Raw genomic sequence first — 23,616 nt, forward strand, 5'->3', positions numbered from 1 at the left:
TAGGTCACGCGGAAGAGCGTGAAAAACCGTTGGGGGCAGTTGAGGTTAGAGGGTGGGAGGAGGGGCGGCGCGTGCGCATCGCACTACTATATGCTAAAAAGCAAAGATCTAGGCCACAGCCTGAGAATACGTCACTCTTCTAGTCCCGCGCGCTTCTCTGATTTCCGGCTCAGAAGAAGTCGGGGGTGGAGGTAGAAGAGAAACCAATCCCCTTCCACCGAGATCCAACCTGACAGTTCCTTTCCGGGGAGTGATTTAGTAGCTTCATTCTGGAGCTTGCGCAGTATAACCGGATGGGAGGCGATAAGTCCGAATGTAGCCTCTACCACCATTGCTGAATGTGGGTGGGTCGCCGGAAGTGATGTCAGAAGAGGAGGAGGCAAGGGGGAGAGGGAGGACTCTAGGCGGTAAAATGGCGCCTGTCAGGCCGGGGGATGTGGCGGCAGAGGCAGCGGCCCTGCTTCCGAGCGGTTAAGGCATCCCCCGAGTTTGGGGGGGGGGAGACCAGCTTTAGGCTTGCGCCTCATATTTCGTGGCTCCCCCTCCCCTCTTTCCGCACTCTCTCTCCTCATTCCCAGCTTCGCGCGCCCCGCTCTCCCAGCCCTTCCCTTCCTCCCGCCGGCTTTCCTGCACTCAGCCACCTAGTGCGCCTGCGCCGCGGGCTTCCCTCTTCCCTTCCCCCTCCCCCCCAATCTGCCCCCTTCCCTCGGTCCAAGGACCCTACTCTAAAATATCTGCTCTTCATTTAGCACGTATCTTCCCTCCTTCTTTCAGAGTGCGCCTCCCGCGAGTCCTTAAGGACTTGCCACATCTTTCCTCTTACTTCCTTGGAGACATTTCTCCCCTTTGGGGAGGACTTCTTTGAGCTGCATACCCACCGTGTTCTAGTTGTAGCTTGTTAGTGCTTAAACCCTATACCTTTCCCCTCCCAACTGCGGGAGGGGGAAGGGGAGGCACTGCCCCCTGGGGGCCTGGCTGAGCCGGGCCCCGGGGCCCCCAGGGCCGTCAGGGCCAGGGGCGTCGGGATGATGAGGACTCAATGTCTCCTGGGTCTGCGCACCTTCGTGGCCTTTGCTGCCAAGCTCTGGAGCTTCTGCCTGTATCTTCTGCGGAGACAGGTCCGAACGGTGAGACTGGGGTGTCAGGAAGCCGGCTGGAGCTCTTCCCCCCTTCCTTCTTCCCCCTCTTCTCCCCCCCCCTCCCCGCTGGATTTTGGGAGGAACGAGAGAAGCAATCCGGAGTAATTGGTGGGCTATTTTCGTTGGGTCTAGGACAGGAGTTGGGTAAGCATGTATATTGTAAGATGGCCTGCTGGGGGAAACTTCCACCCTTGAACTGGTTGAGACTTCTTTAGTAGGGCAGAGATTTTGAAGGAAGGAGACTTTATAGGGAACCTTGTTGACAAGGCCCTGAAATTTAAGGGGTGGACTTGTTGGTATGAGATATTTTACAAACTGTTTTTGAAGAATTTTTACCTAGTGATCTGGGTTGGTGGAGGGACTCTTCTGGGGAAATTTTTTGTAAACGAAGGACTCCTACAGTTTTGACTAACCTTTTGTAACAAGAATTGAGTCACGTTTGCAAAGGGGAGGAGCCGTTGAGTTAAAATTGAAGGAGACAAAATAAGAGGCTAAATAATAGAGGCAAAATATAAGAGGGTAAAGAGAATGTACAGTAGTAGTTTTTGTCAGAGACTTCAACGTTTGGGAAAAGTTTGAGGTATGGAGGCATGTGTAGTATGACATTTTGGTGATTCTGAGTAGTAGTTTTCCCCATCTATAAATCTTAGTTGGATTGAATGATACTTTGAATTGGATGTCCACTTGGTGAGACATGAGAGGGAGAGAGACAGAGGGGAAGAGGGAGGGAGGAAGGGGGTGGGAAGAGAGTGAGAGAGACAAGACAGATACAGAGAGAGAGAGAGAGTGTGTGTATGTGTGTGTGTAGGTGAAGAGTTAAGTTTTTTACTCCAATTTGTTTTCCTCCATAGGACAAATATCCTTTTGTAAGGGAGAATTTAGGAGTACTCAAGCTTCTGGTGTACAAGAGTCTATAAATTGTCCCCACAACTTTTTAGTGAAATTCCAAATAAAACAGATTTTGCCCCATCTATGAGAGAAAGATCTCCTGGATTTTAGGCAGTATTGACCCCTTCAGTTAGAGGCCATGGGCTTCATTTTTGACTTATTCTTTTTTCTCTACCACTATATTTAAGGAAAGTGAGAACCTGAGCCTTTGAACGTAGGGAGAGCTAGGATATGGGAGAGAAAAGTAAGGGATAAGGAAGAATTTGAGGCTGGGAGAATTCATAGCTCTGACATTTAATAGCTTTATAACTCCCAAACAAATAAGTTTCTCCATTCTGAAAATAGGGCGTATACTATAGTGAAGAAAGTTATTTTCAAACAGATGCCATATAAATGTGAACTATTACTTTCACTACTGACACCACACTAGATTTGTCTTTCTGCTTGACCTTGCCTTACATCCTCTTCTTTCCAAACTCATGCTTCATTATATCCTAAGTATAGAAGGAGAGAATCTGGTCTTGGTACTGGGATTAGGGACCTCCAAAATGATCATCTCTATTGGTCTAAATCCCAGAGCTATGCTAGACTCTTAAAGTCCTCCTATTTCCAGGTAGCTCCCATTCTCTTTCTCTTGGCTACAGCTTGGAACATTTCCCTACATATGCATAAATGCATACTTTACATAGCATAAGCCGTTTTCTGTTCTCCAAATCAGGCCCTAAATTGAGGTGGAGAAAACAGAATGGAGAGATTTCATGGAAGTGGGAAGACAAGACATTTGGATTTCTAGAAAACAGCTTTGTGTCAAGAAGTCTAGGTTTCGATAAGTAGTAAGATCTTGGGTTCTGTAAATGAGGATATCAATCCAAAGGGACTTTGGGTTTAAGTAGAGTGGAATATCCAACCTTCTCCAGTAGAAGCCTCCAGAGGTGGGTTCAAATTCCACCTCAAGATACAAGTTTTATATTAGTTATGTGAGGCAAATAATTTAATCCCTCTGAGCCTTAGTTTCCTTATGTGTAAAGTGAGGGGACTAATTGTTTTAGTTCTACATCTGGTACATGAGGGCTGGGAATTAGAATTATTCTGAGCCAGGGGGAGGGAGAAAGAAATTAATGCTTTGGGCTTTCTGATAACCAGTCAAATCTGCCTAAAAAGTTGGGGCTTTTGAGTAATTAGACTGAGCACCTAGAGAGACTTGCCTTGGGGGCCAAGGTCCTATGTAACCCATGACTGCTAGTGATGATGGAAGTGGACAGGTGGCTGGTTAAAATAGGCTTCATGGCCCTTGGCCTGAAGAACTTAACTGACCTGACAATCTCTGAATATACTTAGGCCCAGGTGAGATTGACCCTTCAGTTCCCAATCAGATCCCAGACCCCCATTCCCCTTCAGAGACCCAGGAGTTCCTCTCAGTCTTCAGTTCTTTTCCTCAGAAGAATAGTCATTCCAATTGACACTATTCAGGAATCAGAGACCCAGATATCTAAAGCTCATTTCAGTTTTTGATGTCAATATTAAGAATTGCTATAAAATATCTTTGGGATAGTGAGGGCTAGGATAGAACTTTGTGGGTGCCTTTTATAGGAAAAAAGTTTCCTCTAGTAAAAAGTCCTAATACTTCCTTCTTGCTTCTAGATAATTCAGTATCAGACTGTTCGATATGACATCCTTCCTCTATCCCCTGTGTCCCGAAACCGGCTTGGTGAGTACCTGGACCTTGGGAAACAATCGAAGGCTAAAAGTGAGAGTAGGATGGATGGAGCCTGAAGATCAGTTACTAGTAAATGTCTTGGAGAAGCTAAAAGGCCCTGGAACAAGGGTTTTATCTTTTTTCTCTCCCTCTGCTTCTAGGCCAAGTAAAGCGAAAGATACTAGTGCTGGATTTGGATGAAACTCTTATTCACTCCCACCATGATGGAGTTCTGAGGCCTACAGTTCGACCAGGAACACCTCCTGACTTCATTCTCAAGGTCTGAGGGTGAATGGGATGAATGTATATGCCACTACTTTGCCCTCTTCTCTCTGTGTCCCCATTACCTTTTACTCTTCATCTCCTTTGGGGTTTTCTGTTCCCTGCACCTTGGGACTGGGATAAGCCTGGTTGGGCAAAAGTCTCTCCAGGGAGGGGATGATAGTAGGGCTTCCCCCCAGCCCCTCCTTGTCCCCCCCACAGGTCGTAATAGACAAACATCCTGTCCGTTTTTTTGTACATAAGAGGCCCCATGTGGACTTCTTCTTAGAAGTGGTAAGTTTGGGGTAGGGGGTTGGGGGGATGGGTATTTAGAAAAAAATTTTCAGAATCTAAATATAGAGGCTATAAATGATTGGGATTATTCAGTGTTGAGATTGGGGGAGGGGGAGGGAGAGAGGGAGGATAGAGGTTAATTGTATTAGGAGGAGACTTGGAAGAAGAGCAATATAGTAGTGATGGGAATTGGAATTAGCAGGGTGGTATTATTGTGGTCTTATTCAACTTTAGCTGTTGCCATGGGCTTCTATTTTTGAGCCTTCTGTCCTTACCCTTTGAATCTGGGAGCAGTATATATTGACCCAGAGATATAATCAGGATTATGAGTTTGGTATCTGGTTCATAAAGATGTGAGCCTCTCAGTCTGGGATAGCTTTCCATTTCCTTCCCCTTCAGGTGAGCCAGTGGTATGAGCTGGTTGTATTTACAGCAAGCATGGAGATTTACGGTTCAGCTGTGGCTGACAAGTTGGACAATAGTCGGAGCATACTTAAGAGACGATACTACAGACAGGTGAGGGACCTGAGTTTTCTAGTTTTTGAAGAAAATAGGGCTTGGGAACCTAGATGTTAATGTCCTGAGTAAGCGGGTAGGTGGAGCAAAATCATCAGGCTAGGAGGTAACATCGATAACAGAACCCCTTTCTCTAGGTATATGGGCTAGGGAGGTGGCTTCCATTCCCTTTTCCCCTTTACTCTTTCCCTTCCCCTCTCCCCATTCCTTGCCAGGTTCTCAATTAATGTGAGAACAATAAGAAATCTGGACAGGTTGGGATTTGAGGAACCAGCCCCGAAGGGGGTCTATCTCTTCTTAGCTAATGCCCTTGTCTATACCACCTCCCAGCACTGCACTTTGGAGTTGGGCAGCTACATCAAGGACCTCTCTGTGGTCCACAGTGACCTTTCCAGCATTGTGATCCTGGATAACTCCCCAGGAGCATATAGGAGCCATCCAGGTAGGAGGGTTGAGGAAAGCCTAGAAAAATGGCCAGGGGAGGTGTGGTGGGTTCTTTATTCAGTCACTGATTGACTTGGGTGTGTGACCTCTATAAAATGGGGAGACTCATCCCTTCGAACTCTTCTTCAGACTACTGTTCTTCAGACCTCTGTTGTAGGAATAAATCAATCATGTAAAATTACTTTGGGAGAGAGGCTTTTGTTTTTAAACTTTATCTCCCAGAAGTCCTAATTTATTGATAGCTTTTGCTTTTAAATACAGTATATAGTCTTAAAAAGTTTTTAAGTCAAATTGTTCTAAATGCAATTTGGGGGGGCACTTAAAAAATACTGTGACAGATTCTTTTGTAAACTAAATTATCTTTTCCAAATTTCTTTTACAAAACTTGATTTTTTTTATCCTTTTTTTTTTTTTTTTTAAACCGAGGCAATTGGGGTTAAGTGACTTGCCCAGGGTCACACAGTTAGGAAGTGTTAAGTGTCTGAGATCAAATTTGAACTCAGGTCCTCCTGACTTCAGGGCTGGTGCTCTATCCACTGAACTACCTAGCTGCCCACAAAGCTTGATTTTCAAATGTTGCAATTAAATTTTAATAGATAATTTTTCTGTAGCTTTCTATGCTCACATCAAACAACTATAAAATATAGCTAATTTTTGTATAGGGGGAATAAAGGATATTCAAGAAAGAGGTATTTTGAAGGACCACTTGAGTTGGTTGTTGTTCAAGTAACAAATATGGGCATTAAAAGGAGTGCACACACTTAACCTATATCAGATTATTTGCTGTCTCAGGAAGGGGAGATTTAAGGGAGAAAAATTTAGAATACAAAAGTTTTACAAAAATGTTGAAAACTATCTTTACATGTATTTGGAAAATTACAATACTATTAAAAAAACCCCAAAAACTTAAATATGTACTTGTCTAACCTTGAATAGATTACTTAAACTTTCTGAGCCCCTTTCCTCATTTATAAAATAAAGGTAATAATAATGCATTGCATTACATAATACAGGATTGTTGTAAGGCAGGTAAAACTTGATAAGTTATCTCTAGAAACTTGCTCATTTCTATTTTCTTGATTCCTACCTTCCAGACAATGCCATCCCAATCAAGTCCTGGTTTAGTGACCCCAGTGACACAGCACTCCTCAACCTGCTCCCTATGCTGGATGCTCTCAGGTGAGAAAGCTAGGGTTGGATACTTGGGTCTGGGTACTGGAGAGGTATAGTAGAATGAATGCTAGACCTAGAGTAAGGAAGACCTGGTTTTCAGGCCCACTTCTGACACTTCTAGCTGTGTGACTATCCCTTAACCTGCCATCTATAAAATGGGATTAATATCTGTAGTATTACTTCCATCACAGGATTGTTCTGTCATGATCAAATGAGATAATTTATGTAAAGTGCTTTGTAGATCTTAACACTGTATAAAATATCTTTTGTTAATTTTGTTGTTATATTCTTGAGGAAATTAGGGGCTGGAGGAAAAGGAGACCTAGGGATCCTGAATCCTTTTGTCAAGTGGGTGAATGTTTATCCCCTACTATTCCCTTCTTCCCCTACCCCAGGTTTACTGCCGACGTCCGCTCTGTGCTGAGCCGAAACCTTCACCAACATCGGCTCTGGTGACAGCTACTCCCCCACCCCCATCCCCCCACGCACACAAATGGAGCGGGGGAAGGGAGGGAGAGCCCTTGGGCTGCTTGCTCCATCCCTAGCCCATTTCTGAGGACTGCCTGGCCTGGGCCATCTACACTCCACTTGGAGGCCAGATGGACATACAAGCCCAGATACTGAAACAGCCTCACCATGTTCACACACTCCCTGGAAACTCCAGGTTGGGATACAGACTGTGGCCTGGGAGGGCCAAAACAGCCCCCATGTCAGGGGTGAAAGACTGGTCAGAGGTAGGGAGAGACTGACCTGGGAGGGTCAGACAGATGCTAAATCAGCTCTGTTGTGATTTGATTTTTTTTTAAAAACTTGTAAAAAACAGATCTAATTCTTCACTGCTACTCTTGAGGGGTGGGTTTGGCAGGGGAACAGGGCTTCGTCCAGCCCACTGATTGCTGCCCTCCTCAACATCTTACCAACTCTTCCTCTCTTCCCCTTTCCATTTCCCACTTCTACCTCTTCTCAACCAAGGTCTCCTATCACCATTGAACCCTGTATTAAAGTGCCCAGATTTTGAGAATTGGGGAAAGAGGATGGGTGGGCCACTGGGAAGGGGTATTTATTGCCTCATCCTCCCCTGCTTTAGGGAGAGGAAATAAGAGTTTTGGTGAAGGCTAGTGGACAGGAGCCACGAAAGGGACGTTTTGCCTAGTGGTAGAGGATTGTCTGAGGGAGTCCTGTGCTGCCTCTGCATGGGAAGAGAGGCTGGTCAGAAGTGGTAGAGAATAGAGTGGTTGTTTACAAATGCCCCGTTTGGGCCTGAGGGAAGGGGTCAGCACACAGATTCCGGGCGGGGCTACCGTGACAAGCTCCTCAGTTCTTTGGCCCTTATTGGCTCTCTTCTGCATCAGCTCTACACCGGATCTACTTCCACTTCCTTGTCACATGACGTCTTTCCCCTCCCCCGCGCTATTTTTATGACGCTTCACGTATCACTAAATCCTGTGTTGACGTAGTTCGCATCCCTCCCTTATTCTACCTTTTGGGACCTTATTGCTCCACCTTTTCCAAGGTTATGCGCTGTTTGCACTCCTAGGTGCCTTTATGATTTCCGACCTCCAGCTCCCTTTCCCACCTTGGCACTATTTTGATGTCAGCAAAATCCCCTGCGTAGCAGCACGCTTCGTGAATCCGCTCGTCGTAACTGTCTCCATTTCCTTTCGGGATCCCTAGTGGTTAAAAAGTCTGCATCTGCTCACATCCCCCCATGGCGTCTGAAATCTGAAATATAGTGTGAGTCGCCTTCACCGTGCGCATCGGGACAGCGAATCCGTTGCCGTAATTTCGTAAATCCGTTCCGAAGCGGTTACTCCAGTGGCGTAAGAGGCAGGCGAGGTGGGCGGTTCTTGCGCCCGCCGCGTAGGAGGCCCCGCCCCCCCTGCGCCGTTGGCGTATGCAGGGTGACTGGGAGGCTCCCAGTGGGGCAGGGGGAAGCGGGGCGGAGTTGGTGAATAGGGAAGTGGCGCAGGTCGCAGAGATCGCTCCGCCGAGTGAGTTCACCCGCCCGGCCGTCCGTCTCCGTCGCCGCCGTCCCCCGCCCCGGCCCCGTCCGCCCCTCCCCTCCCCCGCTCCCCTCAGCCCATCCCGGCCCGGTCCCTAGGAGGATGAAGTTCGTTTACAAGGAGGAGCACCCGTTCGAGAAGCGCCGCTCTGAAGGCGAGAAGATCCGCAAGAAGTATCCCGACCGGGTCCCGGTGAGGCGGGGCGCGGCTGGGCAGGGCTGACGTTATACTCTCTGCGGCGTAGCCAGGCTTTGCATGTCTGCGTGCGGCCAAAGCCGAGGCGCCACGCAACTGTGAGGGTGCCTAGAATTGCACAGGGCTTGGGTTGTGGGAGGCCTAAGGTTGCGGGGGCCTTCCCGGGTTGGGAAGGGAATTCCCCCATCTGTAGGGACAGCCTTGGAGTGCGGGGGAGAGGAGGAGGTGGTGTTAGCTTGGGGGTGTGGTTTAGGAGGCGAAAAAAAGATCGGAGGTATGAGAACCGAATTTCTAAGAAGAGGAGCTAGGTATTAGGGATTCTGGAAGACGAAGTTCCCGAGTCTGTTGGTGCTAGTATATGTGTTGAGATCCTTAACCTATTTCACACAAACTTCAGGGTTCTAGGATGGGCTGATGAAGTGAGAATAGGAATGCCAGGACATCTGTTCATAAAGCTATACTTTCTCCATTCTAAAGACAAATTATTCTAGAGAAGGTCTAGGTTCTAATAGGATCACCACAAGAGTTCCTGTCGAGGATTATTGGCTATTGGACACCTGGAATACAGAATTTCAGCGTTAAAAGGGACTTCTCAGTCCAACTTATACTAACAAATACGATTTGGAATTTAACATATTATTTCTGGCAATTAATCATGTAGCTCTTGCTCCTTCAAAGGAAGAGTCATTAACTACAATCCACTTTTAAGGGATACCAATTACTGGGAAGCCTACCGAAAAAAATGAGGTCAGGGTCCTCCTGTGTAGTGAGGGAAGGAAAGATGGGAGAGGAAAGGCTGGACCTGGAGAGGACAGTGATAGTACCCTAACAGCCTTATTATAATAGACTTATGTGCCCTCTTCCTCCAGGTGATTGTGGAGAAGGCTCCTAAGGCCCGGATAGGTGACCTGGACAAGAAGAAATACCTGGTGCCTTCTGATCTCACAGGTTGGGACTACTGAATAAGTTGATCCTTGGTGGTGGCACTGGTGGGTGGGGAGATGGTTACAGACTGGAATAAATTCCAATGGGGGGCACAAGATAGTCTTTTACATTCTATGAGCCCCTGAGGTCTTACTTTGATCTCTAATGTGACTTTAATTTTCTACCACCCCTCCCAACATTCCTTATAGTTGGTCAATTCTACTTCTTGATCCGGAAGCGAATTCACCTCCGAGCTGAGGACGCCCTATTTTTCTTTGTCAACAATGTCATTCCACCCACCAGCGCCACCATGGGTCAGCTTTACCAGGTATAATATATAGATGGGGGAAGTGGGGGTTAGTGGGTGAAAAACTCTGAAAGGGTTTTAAGGAAACAGTTCCTTTCCTAGATGATAAAATTGCAGACAAAGTACTGGCAGTGGTTGGGCTTCCCATTCAACTCTTGCCTTAATCTTTTCTACATTAATAGAAAATTTTAGTCTAATTGCTAAAAGGGTGGGCAAAGAGAGGTTAATTCAGTCCAGGCTAGGGGCAGCCTTTAGCTGTTCCTTTCCTGAGTCCTATGGCTCAGCAACTATTAGTAGGTATAATTCTTATCAACTTTCCAAACCTGGGATGTATGGGTCTCTAAGGAACTGGACATATTAAATGGATCCTGTTTATCTACATGCCAATATTGTACCCCTACTCTTAGGAACATCATGAAGAAGACTTCTTTCTATACATTGCCTACAGCGACGAAAGTGTCTATGGTCTGTGAAGCTGCCTGCTGCCCCTGGGTGGGGGGGCCCTTCTCTAAGAAGAGTGAGGGTTCCCCTCTCTCTTCCTCTCCTTCTCCCTTACCTACCCCATTCTCCTCAGTTTCTTCCCCCTGCTGGAAGAAAAACACCATCACCTCTTGTCAGGACCTGCAATTTGCAATGTTTAATACTCTCTTTCCTTCAGCCCATTCTGGCCGGGTTTGGGGAGGGCAAGGGTAGGGGAGACCCCTCAATGTCTCTATTTTCTTTTTTTCTCCCTTGGACCTAAACCTTTTTCTGCCCCTTCCTATCCCCCCTCTCCCTCTCCTCCAATCTTTTCTTGGTTGTCAATTCCCTTTTTCTCTTTGTCTCACTGATTGTTTCGGTTTCTGTTCCTTCCCAGACTTCCCAAGGGACGTCGGTTCCTACAATTCCTCCTCTCTCCTCCACTTCCATCATCTTCCCTCCCACGGGATCGGGGTGGAGGGGTGGGAATGGGCAGGGGGTGGAGAAGATCAATAAAGAAACCACCAACTTAACTGCCTTGTTTCCTGCCCTTTTTCTGCTCTTCGTCGTGGGGCCCATGAAGGTTGAAATAGGACTGTCTTTACCTGCTCCCTTCCCTTAGGCTCGTCACAGTGGGAAGGATCGATTCCTCTCCCATGGAATTAGTTCGGAGACAACATTGTCACATCTACATTTAACACAAATAGTGTTAAGAATATCCCAGTGTACACGGAAGGGACTCTTGCCTGACTAAAGGGGAAAATCACTTTAACCCAAGCTAAGACAGTGATCATGTCTCCCTGCAGTCCCGGCTTCCGCCTGATTGGAAGCGCCCTTGAGAAGTGGAGAAGTAGCAGAGAGGCGGTAAGGTGGCCGGAAGCTACGATTCTCCCTTCCTTTCTTTTTTACGATCCCGCCCAGCCTACAGTTCCCGGCAGCCCGTGCGGTCATTCACCACCACCCACCGCCACCCCTTAGCTCCTTTCCCCGCCAGTGGAGGAGACGAGAAAGCTGTGCGCCTGCGCATAGACTAGGACTGCTGGGAATTGTAGTAACGCTGGTCTTCGCTGTCCACGTATATCTACATAAACCAGGACTACGTACCCCGTGGTGCATTGCGCGTTGGAGGCGGAGGGTGGAGAGGAAGGGGGGAGGGGAGGAGTAGGGAGCAGGCGGCAGGCGACGCGGGGGGGTGGGGGGGGGGTCCGGTCCGGGAGTGCGGGAGGCGGCAGGAGCCAGGCGGTTCAACCACAAGGGACAGAGGAGCTCGGGAGAAGACAGGGTAGCAGGACGGAACCCGAACTTGAGCTGGGGTTAGGGTTGAGACAGTCTCAGGAGGGTGGAAGACTATAGAGGCACCGGAGACAGCACCGGGAGTCTGGGGGTGGGGGGTGGGGGGAGGGGCGGTGCGGTGGCGATGCTGGAAGCCATGGCGGAGCCCAGCCCCGAAGGTGAGCCTGGGGACCCGGAGTTGGTGACTGGGAAACTTGGGGGGCGGGGAGCTCCGTAGAGCCCCGGGGGAGGGGGTGATGAGTTGGGATACCAGGACCGGGAAGCGGAGGCTGAAGGAACTGGAGGGAGAGGTCGGACGTTCGGAAGGGGTGAGGGAGGGCCCTTGGACTGGGCCGGAAGGGGGGAGCTGGGCAGCCTGTGGGGAACGGCCTTTTGGTGCTGCTTTTCGGGCAGGGAGGGGATCTGCTGTGGATCTGGGTGCAGTTAGGGGGTTCAAGAATAGGAAGTGAATGTGAAATAGGATAAAATTGGAGGTGCCGAGCTAGGTAATTTTTGGGGGCTTGTGGATCCAGGTTAGTTGAGGAACAGCCCGGAGGAGAAAGGATGGGGAACTGCTGCGGGGGAGGGGTGCTGTGGAACTGGGTAACTGCTGGGAGGGGGAGGTGACTGGAGTCTGGGAGCTGCTGGGGGAGGGGAAGGGTGGCTAAGGAACTGGAGCCGGGGAGTTGATTGGTAGGGGCTGGAAGAGCCATGAGGACCAGAAACTAGAGACTTGTCCAGGACTTAATAGAGGGGATTGTAACTGGGAGAAAATGGGCTGGAGGGAGAAGCTGAAAACAAGAGGAGCCTAAGAGTGGGCCTCCTTCACCTTCTAAACACACCCCCAAGCTGAGAAGCCGGGAAATGGGAGAAGGTTGGAGGGAGTAGAGAGTTTTGAGGTATGAAATATTGAGTCTGAGAATAGTGATAGAGTATGGACAGAATACTAAGCAGAATGTCTACAAGTTAAAGAATACGACCTAGGGAATCTTCTAATTGAGTTGGGGGAGGTAAGCTTCATGTCCAGGCTTGAGAATAAGGTCTTGAGATGTGATGAGGAGGAGGGATATTTTGAAACTAGACTAAACCCTCAGACCTTTGAACTGGTCTGAAAAGAGAACAGAGAATAGAATAGTTGGACCCAGGGCATGATGATGTGGGAGTGTCCCAACCAAAGGATGGGGAGTGGGAGCTTCATATAAAGGGCAACAGAAAAGCCAGGATTCTTGGGGCCTGGAAGAGTAACAATGGAAAAAGTAGAGTAGAACCCGTAGAAACATCAATATGGGAGGACAAATGCAAGCCAGTCTTAGAAGACTGGGCAATGAGCTAGGGAAGATTACTTGGAAAGAAAATAGAAGCAGAATCTCTCAGGCCTCACTGCTGTAGGAAGGAAAGGAGAAAAGAGAAATGGGGTCCTTAAAGAAGAATAATGTTGAGGGAAAGAAACATATGTATGATTTTGCAGTCCCTTGACATAGCTCTTTTATTTTTTTTCCCAGATCTTCCTCCGAACTTGAAGCCAGAGGCCCAGGTGAGATTTCCCTCTTCCTACTCCAACTTAAGCTCCCATTAAGGAACAAGACATAAATCCCCCCCCCCCCCCCTCTTTCCCCTGCTACCCCAGGTCTACTTTTCTTCAAGGGACTTCTGGATCACTGTACCCTTTGGGGGGATCCAAGTTTCTGCTTCCTTGATCCACCCCAATCCTTATATTCTTTTTCTATAGCCCCCTGAAAAACGAAGGCGAACAATTGAAGACTTCAACAAATTTTGCAGTTTTGTCTTGGCATATGCTGGCTACATTCCCTCCAGCAAAGAGGTAGGGCAATGGTCTTAGGGACGGGACATGAAGGATTTGGATAAAAGGGAAGGGGGAGGGTAAGCTAAACTAAAATTTAAGAAGACTGGAGGGGATAAAGCAGAATTCAGGGGTAGTTTCAGAAGTCTAGAAGGTTATGAAGAATGAAATGGATAGGTGAATCTGGTGTTGGGAGATGTGATAGGATGGAGAATTGAAGGATATTGAAAATGGAGAAATTATGGGGATTCAAGAGGATTAGAATTAGTGGTAGAATTAGAATTAATGCAGCTAGTTGGGGTAGGGCAGAATTAGGGAAATAGGACAATTGGGTTATAATAGTTTTGTTTGGGATTTTGAGTATCCTGGAAAAGTTTTTGAGGTTCTTGGGGACACTCATGGGATCTTGTGGGGGAGTAGAGGTAAGAAGATTGAAGGTATCCAGTGTTTCATTTAGTGTCATGAATCCTTGGCTCAAATCTTGTCCAAGATAATCATTAGCAATGATCACAGGCATCTATAAAATTGGGGTGATACTTAAACTGTCTATTTAAAGAATTCCATTTGCAAACCTTAATAGCTCTGTGTACTGTGGATGGTTATTTATATTAATATGATTAAGATTAAAATAATAGATCATGGGGGGGGGGGGGAATAGCAAAAGGGGTTCTGGAAGCAAAAGGGGTGTTTGGGGATTGTTGGCCTTTGCAGAGAATTGGTTGAACTTGGAGAATTTTAACTGTGCAAGAGTCTTAGATTTTAGACAACTAGTCTAGTATCTGCTTGTGGTTTAGTCTGATGTACCTGAAGGTGTGGGGAATGGAGTTGGAACTTTGTTGAAATAGAGCACCAATACTTACCCTCCCTTCCCACCCACCCCTAGGAAAGTGACTGGCCAGCCTCTGGCTCTAGTTCACCATTTCGGGGAGAGAGTGCTGCAGATAGTGATGGCTGGGATTCAGCCCCTTCAGACCTTCGAACCATCCAGACTTTTGTCAAAAAGGCTAAATCTTCCAAGAGGAGGGCTGCCCAAACAGGCCCCCCTCCACCAGGGCCCACCTTTCCTCGACTGCAGGCCTCTGACAATGCTACACTGCTTGAGAAGATGAAGCTTAAGGACTCTCTCTTTGATCTGGATGGACCCAAAGTGGCACCCCCTCTGGTCCCTGCACCCCCAACACATGCTCCTCGGCCCCCTACTACCCTTACCCCTGTCATTGCTTCCCAGGAGGATCTCCCTCAACCTTCCCGAAAAAAGGACCGAAAGAACCGAAAATTGGGGCCAGGTGGGGGAGGAAACTTTGGAGTGCTTCGGAGGCCCAGGTCAGCTCCTGCAGATGGTGAGAAGAGATCAAGAATAAAGAAGAGTAAGAAGCGAAAGTTGAAAAAGCCGGAGAGGGGGGATCGACCCCCCCCTTCTGGGCCCCCTCGGGCCCTTCCCAGTGACACAGACTCTGAAGAAGAGGAAGAGGAAGAGGAGGAGGAAGAAGATGAAATAGTAGCAGTGACAACAGCAGTAGCAGGCAGTTGTGGGGGTGAAGCCCCAGCTTCTTTGCTCCCTCCACCCCCTGAGGCCCCTCGGCCCCTCACCTCAACCCCACCAGGAGGTATCCCTACAGAGAGTGAAGCCAAGGAAGTGGGGAGCACAGAGACGAGCCAGGATGGGGATGGGAGCTCCAGTGAGGGTGAAATGCGGGTAATGGATGAGGACATCATGGTAGAATCAGGTAAGAAGGGTGTTTGAGGGAAATACTGGGGAGAAGGGAGTGGGAATAGAGAAGGACATATACTTTTGTCCCTGAAGGGAGTAGTGGGTTCTTTGGGATGGGGGAGTGCTTGAATTTCTGTAGACTGACTCCTCAGCAGAAACTGATCACAAACATCCCTTCTCCCAGGCGATGACTCATGGGACTTGATCACCTGTTATTGCCAGAAGCCTTTTGCAGGGAGGCCCATGATTGAGTGCAGTTTATGTGGAACATGGATCCATCTTTCATGTGCTAAGATTAAGAAGACCAACGTCCCTGATATATTTTACTGCCAGAAGTGCAAGGAGTTGCGACCAGAGGCCCGTCGGTCCAGTGGTCTCTCTAAGCCTGGAGAGCCCTAAGATCCGACCCCCCCCCAAACCTCTTCTACTTCAAGTTGGAACTCTTCCTAGAGACATCACCACCAAGATGGGGTCCCTATGTTGTCACTGATCCATTGGGATTTGAACACTGTCCTATTATGAGGTGGGGATTCTCAAGAAAGGCTTGCTTGGGAATGAATGGGTCTTTCCCCTCAAGCCTTTAGGACTTGAATTTTGATCCATTGAACAGGAAGGTGTCCCTCTTCCTAAGATTCCCTACTTCATCCCTTCACTGTTCTGCCAGTTGATCCTGCTTACTCCCATATCCACCAGCCCAAACTAGGGTTGGAATCAGGGTGGGGTGAGGCAGTTGACTATACCTCTAGTGTAACATAGCATTGCCTACCCCTTTCTTCCATCATTTGTTTGGATTCTTACCTTTTATTTTCTTGAACCCTTTCTCCTGTTTCTTTCCTTTTGAAAACCTTTTGGCTCAGGTGGCCAAAGGAAGGTTAACACATGGGTCTCTTGTCTTTTGTGTGGGACAGGTGATATTTCTATCATCTACCTACTTCTTTGTTTTAATAATATTGGCCAGCTGCTTGTACATACAGCGTGTTTGTAAATAAAACAAAGTGGGCTCTTTTGTGTTTATAGCCCTGTGACCCTTCACTTTCCTTCTTCGAAGGTATGTGTCTGATGTAGAAGAGAAGGGAAAGCAGTGCTAGATTATCATGTTCCCCCTGCTCCTCCCTTCCCGTCCCCCCCAATACTGAGAACTAAACTGTTTGTTACTCTGTACAATGAAAGGACCCAGATCCTAAGGTTTCCTGGTTTACATATTCAAATATAGTTCTTTGGACCGTAAGTGGGGAAGTCTCTAATAGCTGGCTTTCAGCGAGGGTCTCTTCTCGGCAGAGAGAAGGGGAAACAGGACGATGAGCATATATGAGGACAGAAGTACAAGAGGGTTGGTGGTCTGTAAAGAAATGTGCGTTGTCTTACTCCTTGGATTGTAGTGGGAGTTGAGGATAATTTTAGGGGCGGGACTTTTGACTGGGGATTGGGAGATCGAAGGTGAGGGAAGAAACGGCAGCACCGTGGGTAGGCAGAGTCTGGGGAGTCCTCACGTGATTAGGGAGCCGAGAAGCCGGAAGTGAGGTGCACCACGTCACGTGAGGAGGCGGCAGTGGGAAGTGTGTGGCGTGAGGCTGGGTTGGAGGGCGAAGAGCTGGGAGGGCGTTCACTTTGAAGGTGTAAGTACTGCTGGTGTGGGGTGTGGAGAAGAGCGAGCCTGGGCTCCGCCTCCTCCCTTCACCTAGTCTGCTTGGGTTCGGTTGGCTAGGCCAGGCGCTTGTATGCGCAAGCGCGGCGGAATAGGCTCCTGGGCTCGGTCTGGTGGGAGAGGGGAGCATCAAGGCGGGGAGGGCGACGCGGTCGGACCATGGCGGGCAGCAGCGCCACTGGACTTAGCGGGGCCGGTGAGACGAAGGTGATTTACCATCTGGACGAAGAGGAAACTCCGTACCTGGTCAAGATCCCGGTCCCGGCCGAGCGCATCACCTTGGGAGACTTTAAGAGCGTCCTGCAGCGCCCCGCCGGGGCCAAATACTACTTCAAGTCAATGGACCAGGATTTCGGGTGAGCGCGGGGCCCAGGGCCCGCCCGAGCGGCCGGGAGGCGTGGCGGCGGTGGTGGCGCGGGGTCCGAGGGGCCACTGCCTTAGCCTGGCGGGACGATCCAAGTCTTTGAGCTCATCTCAGTTTTCCGCTTTGTTATAGCTGGAGATAGATGGCACTTGGGCTCCAAGAACTTTGGGAGGGTAGGTCGAGAAATACAGCGTGTCCCAAAAGTCTTAGTATCTTTTTGAACGATCTTAAAATTAAACCTGATTTTGCTGATGAGTAAACTGAGGCACTGAGAGATTGATTTTGCCCAGTTACACAATTATTAAATGTCAGAGCCAGAAATAGAATCCAGATCTCTAGACTTGATCTAGTTTTCTCTCCACACTTTCTGTGTGATGTTTGAACTACTTTTCTTACACCTATTGTCAAGATCCAACGTGGTAAACTATTACTCTGATGAGGATTGCCTGGACTGTACTAGGGTTGATGCTAGGGAATGTCTTTTATCTTAATAAGAATCTAGACTTTGATAAAGCAAACCCCAGAGAAAGAATAGTCAAAAGTGAATTAGTTTGGGCTGTATGTGGGCCTCCTTAAACATACTAAAATGAAAGGCAAGTTATGGAGGATATACAGTTAGGGGCCAATGTCAGTTTGATCACTGAGGAGTTATGGTCATAAAGGCCTGGATCAAAGTCGAAGGAAGGAAGAAGAAATTTAAACGTTGTAGGATTAATGGGTCTTCCTAGTACCTTGTGCTGGGGAAAACAAAAAGAGGGAGAGTTGTCATTCCTTTGGAGTTTGGGATCTAGTGTGGTGTGGTCTCCTATACTGATGGGAGAGACACAGTCCCACCTTTGACTGTTAGGATGGGGTACTCATCTAGACACAGGCAGAAACCCAAGTTTAGATGGCATTTATTTGAAAGGATTTCTAGACATAGGGAGGAGGGGGAGAAAGGAAAATATTCACTGCCTGGACAGAGCTTCAGACACAAATGCCTATTAAGATAATGGTGGAATGAAAGATGGGGATAACTGAGATCCATCAGAATTTCCATTGGAATAGATTAGGAAATTAAGGAGAGTCATGGATTTGGAAAATAAGAGGGACATATATCAGCAAAGGTTTGGTGTCTGCCAGGAAGGGCAAAAGAAAGGATCAATATTTACCTAACTGGGATGGATAGATCAAGTCTTGGTATAGGGCAAATATAGTTTAATGAGATTGAGTGAGCTTGGGTGGATGACTCTTGAAGGTTAAACTAAAGAGTTTCAAGTAGACACAAACATTTAGAATTACCAAGTTACTAACTTTGGTGGAGAAGAAAAGTAAAAGGACGGAGATCGCAAGAATTACTGGGGGAGGGAAAGAGAGAGGATTCCTACCTAGTAATAGGAAGCTGGATTGTTGTCAAATTGAGGGATTGGAGAAGAGAAATGATAACCTCTTTAAAAGGCCCCATCTCCCCACCCAGTTAGGAGAGTTTCAGAAAGAAGACTGACATGTTCAAAAACAGAACCTTTGAAATGGTAATGTTTTATATCTAGTCCTGTTAACTCTATTCCCATTTCCTTGCAGAGTGGTGAAGGAAGAGATTTCAGATGACAATGCCAGATTGCCCTGTTTCAATGGGAGAGTGGTCTCTTGGGTATGGTAGCTTAGGCTGTGGGGGAACCCTTCAACATTACTAACCCTACCAGTTTCCTTAAAAGGATTTACCTGCCTTTACCCCTGCCTAGGGGCTTTCACTTTTCCTAGTCCCCTTCTTCAAAATAATTTTTTAGTCTCATAAAGCCTAATTTAATCATTCTCTGTGTGTCTTGAGATTCTCTTGTTAGGGTTTCCAGATTTTATTTTTCCATCTTGGATTCCTTTCCAGGTTTTCCTTGGCCTCATCCCCCTCTTTCTCCCTTTTATTTCCCCACCAGAACTTTTACTCTGTTCTTACCTTTCCTAATAAAATTTTTTGATCCTTGTTCCCCATATCTGTAGCTTGTGTCCTCAGATAGCTCACAGCCAGAGAATAACTCCCCACCCTCTGAACCTCGACCAGAACCCTCATCTCCACCCCCGCCACTGCCTCCTCTGCCTCCTGAGAGGACTAGTGGCATAGGAGATTCAAGGCCCCCATCATTCCAGTGAGTCCTGGGGAGTCTTGTTGGTGATGGGAGTGGGAGGGAAAGAGAGAACAGGTTTGGTTCTAATCAGATTCTGGGGCTTGTTGATAAGCATTGCTTTTAAGAACAATCCTATCACCATTACGTCTTTCCCCAATCCCATTCCTTTTCTAGCCCTAATGTATCTAGTAGCCGAGAGAACCTGGAGCCTGAGACAGAAACAGAGTCAGTGATATCACTGAGACGGGAGCGGTCCAGGAGGAGAGAGAGCATGGATCACATTGGTGAGGACAATCATACTCCTAAATTCTGAAAAAAAAGTGACATGGTTTATGTAGTCTGCACATCTGAATCCCTAAAGGGATAGGAGCAATGAAAGGCAGAGAAGAACGAACCAGGGACATAGGAAACAAGATTTGGATCTCCCTGGAACACAAATCCAGCCCTCTAAAACCCTTTATCTGACTAGGTGGGAGCCATCGACCTACCGGTTCTTCCCGCCTGGAGCGGCACCTGGCTGGTTATGAGAGCTCCTCTACTCTTCTAACTAGTGAACTAGAGAATACCAGCCTGGGAGATTCAGATGAGGATGATACTATGAGCAGGTATGGCTTATATCTTTTCCCAATCTGACTTCACACTTCTTGATTTCCTCCTCAGCTTACTGTTTCCATTAGACCCCTGATCTTTTTTCCCACATTATCCTTATTAGGTTCAGTAGCTCCACAGAGCAGAGCAGTGCTTCCCGGCTCCTAAAGAGACACCGACGGAGGAGAAAACAGCGACCACCTCGACTGGAGAGGGTGATGTGGCCAGGCACCTCTGAGGGAGTCTCTGAGGGAAACTAATGGGTAGAACTGGGAAACGGAAAAACTGGGTCTGCATGTGTCTTGATTGAAATGTAGATGACAGGGCTAAGGATTATAGAGATGGTTAGTTAGAAAAGGGAATAAAAAATTTCATTGTCCTTTCTCTCTACCACAGACTTCATCCTTCAGCAGTGTAACAGATTCCACCATGTCTCTCAACATCATCACAGTTACTCTTAACATGGGTATGGGGGCAATTGGAAGTCTGGGATTCTAGAATGGGAGGAGATTGTATATGGGAGGTAGACTTTTGGGATTTTAGTAGCTATTTATTGGGACTTGTTCATCTGAGTCTCTAGGGGATGGGGAATCAAACTGCCAAACAAAATGCCTCCACAGAGAAGTACAATTTCCTGGGCATCTCCATTGTGGGCCAAAGCAATGAACGTGGCGATGGCGGCATCTACATTGGCTCTATCATGAAGGGTGGTGCTGTGGCTGCAGATGGGCGAATTGAACCAGGGGACATGCTACTGCAGGTGTGCATAGTAGCACAGGTTTTCCCCCCTTCCTTGGGGTCCTTAGCTGCCTCCTCACCTTTATTCTCTAACACTCCCCCCCAGGTGAATGACATGAACTTTGAGAACATGAGTAATGATGATGCTGTACGGGTGCTGAGAGAGATTGTACACAAGCCTGGGTGAGGCTAAAAACCAGATCTCTCACTTTTTGTAGTCTTCTCAGCTTTTCCTGTGGTTTTTCTTTTTCACTTCCCCACTATCTCTGCTCCCTCCTTCCATATCTTATTCCCTTGAAACCTTCCTTTCCATAGCCTTTTGTCCTAATTTCCCATCCTAGCATGTCTCTCAACTATCCTTATATTGTCCTTCCATGAGACTGACCAGCCCTCTTCTCTTACAGCCCCATTGTGTTAACAGTGGCCAAGTGTTGGGATCCCTCGCCTCAGGCTTACTTCACACTTCCTAGAAGTGAGTGATCTCTTTTTTGGAAGGAAGGGCATAAAATCCAGTGGTTTAGGGAAACAGGGAGAATCTTGGGTCTTTAAAGAAAAAGGAAGTGGAGTTGTAGTAGGGAGTATATATACCCTTATATTCTTTCTCCCCTTTCTCTAAGATGAGCCAATCCAGCCTATTGATCCTGCTGCCTGGGTCTCTCATTCAGCAGCACTCACTGGTGCCTTCCCTACCTACCCAGGCTCTTCTTCCATGAGCACCATAACTTCAGGCTCCTCCCTGCCTGACGGTAAGGCCTTATTTGGTGGTATTGTCTTTCCCCACAAAGGAAGCCCAAGTCCTGACTCCAGAAACCCCTGGAAGGATGGAATGGCCATTGGCTTAGCAAAGCCATGTCATGTCCTCCTGATTCATTTGTTCAGGTTATTTTCTTCCCCTTCCCGGGACACATAAGTACAGTCCCTTGTCCTTAGCATGCATGTTTTTCCCCCCTCAGGCTGTGAAGCACGCAGCCTCTCTATACACACAGACATGGCATCTGTGACCAAGGCCATGGCAGCCCCTGACTCCGGGTTGGAGGTCCGGGACCGAATGTGGCTCAAGATAACTATCCCTAATGCTTTTCTGGGTAAGAAGAACTAGTACAAGAAGGGAGGGCTGAAGCTGGTTGGAGGAGTTGGGTGGGGTCCATGTTGCCCTTTATGATAATCTTTCTGCATTCTTATCTATAACAGGCTCAGATGTAGTGGACTGGCTTTACCACCACGTAGAGGGGTTCCCTGAGCGGCGGGAGGCAAGGAAATATGCCAGTGGGTTGCTCAAGGCAGGCCTCATCAGGCATACTGTCAACAAGATCACCTTTTCTGAACAGTGTTACTATGTCTTCGGGGACCTCAGTGGGGGATGTGAAAGCTGTAAGACATTTAAACTCATCAACCTGAAATGTTCAATCCTCCGATTGAGAATCCCTGCCTCACTTGTCCCTCACATTCATAAGCCTCACTTGGGTTTGGAGACATATACAATCCAAGGGCAAATAGAATGTTGGACACAGATAGAGGCTTAGGTTAGAATCCCAGCTCTGCTATCCCAAATCTGTGTGACCATCATTAGGCCAGTTTCCTTGTTTCTAGAAGTAAGATCCTTTCTAGTTCTCTTGATTCTTTTCCTGTTGGAGGGAAAGTCCTTAAGAAAGTTGGATTTCCCCAACAGTCTTCCTCCCTTGGTCCCAACCACCCCAGTTCTAACAGGCCCTTAAAAAACAGCTCTCATAGCACAGAGGCTGAAGATCTTAGATTCCTGAACCCCAGAGTGTTCTCTCCCCTTTTTCAGACCTTGTGAATTTGTCTCTGAATGATAATGATGGATCAAGTGGAGCTTCAGACCAGGACACATTGGCTCCCCTGCCTGGGGCCACACCTTGGCCCCTGCTGCCTACTTTCTCCTACCAGTACCCAGCCCCACATCCCTACAGCCCCCAGCCTCCTCCTTACCATGAGCTCTCATCCTACAGCTATGGAGGGGGCAGTGCCGGAAGCCAGCATAGTGAAGGTGAGTTGCATATCAAGTGGGCTTGGAGTGACTGGAGAGAGCTGGTTATTACAAGTGTAAATGGGACTAGAAGGGAAGCATCACACTGCTTCTGTGGCTGTTCTAAATCTTTCTACCTCCTCTTCTCAGGAAGCCGGAGCAGTGGGTCTACGAGAAGTGATGGGGGAATAGGACGGACAGGGAGACCAGAAGATCGGGGTCCAGAGTCCAAGTCAGGCAGTGGGAGTGAATCTGAACCATCAAGCCGTGGTGGCAGCCTCCACTGGGGTGGGGATTCCAGTGATGCCACTCTTCCTCCACCCAGGGGACTAGGTGGGGGTAGCAGCAGCCTTCGTTCCCATCCTACTCTCCATCCTTATGGACCACCCTCTGGTGTGACCCTACCATACAATCCCATGATGGTGGTTATGATGCCTCCCCCACCACCTCCAGCAGTTCAACCTCCTGGGGCACCTCCTGTGCGTGACTTGGGCTCTGTGCCACCTGAGCTAACTGCCAGCCGCCAGAGCTTCCATTTAGCCATGGGCAACCCTAGTGAGTTTTTTGTGGATGTCATGTAGAATTTTTTCTATGACTTGGAGTTTTTTATACTATCTCTGTCTTGATTTTAATTCTTACCTTGTGAGTAAGACTTTCTCACATTCTGTAGCCAAGACTCACTTTTGCCACTGGACACCATCGAATCCAATTATTTTTTTGGTGACAGCCCAGCCAAGGAGTTACCACCATCAATAGTGCCTGATCTGACCCTCTTTATAGGGTTACAGGAAATTTTATATAATAAACTTTGGGGGGGGGGGAAGAGATACATTTTTCTTATACTTTTTGATACTTTAAAAGGATGTTTTTCTCAAATGAAGTAGCCCTGTAACAATCCTTCCTTGTCCTTGTCCAAATGGTTGGGGAATAAGAAAGGATTGGGAATGTTGTGGGGACCCTATTCCCACCTGCCTTTAGAATTCAAGAGCCCCCAAAGCAAGGGTTCTGTAGCTTCCTATATTGATTGCTATTTATTTTAGACTTTTGTGTATAAAACCCTAAATAAAGCAATAGAGGGAATTTCCTATTGACTGGCTATTTTCTTGGCAAGA

General features: G+C 47.7%; 4 protein-coding genes across 7 annotated transcripts; all 4 read left to right on the plus strand.

Moving 5' to 3' along the window:
* Positions 1 to 381: 381 nt before the first annotated feature.
* CTDNEP1 (CTD nuclear envelope phosphatase 1) lies at positions 382 to 7,235 on the plus strand. Of its 3 annotated transcripts, none has more exons than XM_051995863.1 (8): positions 382 to 1,127; positions 3,669 to 3,735; positions 3,885 to 4,003; positions 4,207 to 4,278; positions 4,678 to 4,794; positions 5,125 to 5,236; positions 6,333 to 6,417; positions 6,807 to 7,235. In XM_051995863.1, exons 1-8 carry the CDS (start codon positions 1,026 to 1,028, stop codon positions 6,865 to 6,867), a joined length of 735 nt encoding a protein of 244 aa, XP_051851823.1. In that variant the 5' UTR covers positions 382 to 1,025; the 3' UTR covers positions 6,868 to 7,235. The 3 variants fall into 3 exon arrangements, with proteins under 3 accessions (XP_051851823.1, XP_051851824.1, XP_051851825.1); XM_051995864.1 differs by having other exon boundaries at positions 382 to 1,118; XM_051995865.1 differs by lacking the exon at positions 4,207 to 4,278.
* Positions 7,236 to 8,284: 1,049 nt separating this feature from the next.
* Positions 8,285 to 10,832, plus strand: GABARAP (GABA type A receptor-associated protein). The gene is made up of 4 exons (XM_051995868.1): positions 8,285 to 8,606; positions 9,479 to 9,557; positions 9,743 to 9,861; positions 10,248 to 10,832. Exons 1-4 carry the CDS (start codon positions 8,517 to 8,519, stop codon positions 10,311 to 10,313), a joined length of 354 nt encoding a protein of 117 aa, XP_051851828.1. The 5' UTR covers positions 8,285 to 8,516; the 3' UTR covers positions 10,314 to 10,832.
* A 684-nt stretch (positions 10,833 to 11,516) lies between these two features.
* Positions 11,517 to 16,099, plus strand: PHF23 (PHD finger protein 23). The gene is made up of 5 exons (XM_051995873.1): positions 11,517 to 11,750; positions 13,074 to 13,105; positions 13,301 to 13,393; positions 14,256 to 15,099; positions 15,268 to 16,099. The coding sequence occupies exons 1-5, from the start codon at positions 11,717 to 11,719 to the stop codon at positions 15,480 to 15,482; spliced, it is 1,218 nt and encodes a 405-aa protein (XP_051851833.1). The 5' UTR covers positions 11,517 to 11,716; the 3' UTR covers positions 15,483 to 16,099.
* Positions 16,100 to 16,195: 96 nt separating this feature from the next.
* On the plus strand, positions 16,196 to 23,584 carry DVL2 (dishevelled segment polarity protein 2). Of its 2 annotated transcripts, XM_051995871.1 has the most exons (15): positions 16,196 to 17,084; positions 18,653 to 18,722; positions 19,067 to 19,212; positions 19,366 to 19,475; positions 19,661 to 19,796; positions 19,904 to 19,994; positions 20,176 to 20,245; positions 20,400 to 20,539; positions 20,624 to 20,700; positions 20,922 to 20,989; positions 21,135 to 21,263; positions 21,471 to 21,602; positions 21,709 to 21,888; positions 22,307 to 22,525; positions 22,655 to 23,584. In XM_051995871.1, the coding sequence occupies exons 1-15, from the start codon at positions 16,888 to 16,890 to the stop codon at positions 23,083 to 23,085; spliced, it is 2,196 nt and encodes a 731-aa protein (XP_051851831.1). In that variant the 5' UTR covers positions 16,196 to 16,887; the 3' UTR covers positions 23,086 to 23,584. The 2 variants fall into 2 exon arrangements, with proteins under 2 accessions (XP_051851831.1, XP_051851830.1); XM_051995870.1 differs by having other exon boundaries at positions 20,400 to 20,700.
* The last annotated feature ends 32 nt before the right edge of the window (positions 23,585 to 23,616 follow it).

This window comes from Antechinus flavipes, chromosome 4, assembly GCF_016432865.1.
Source record: "Antechinus flavipes isolate AdamAnt ecotype Samford, QLD, Australia chromosome 4, AdamAnt_v2, whole genome shotgun sequence".
Lineage (NCBI taxonomy): Eukaryota > Metazoa > Chordata > Mammalia > Dasyuromorphia > Dasyuridae > Antechinus > Antechinus flavipes.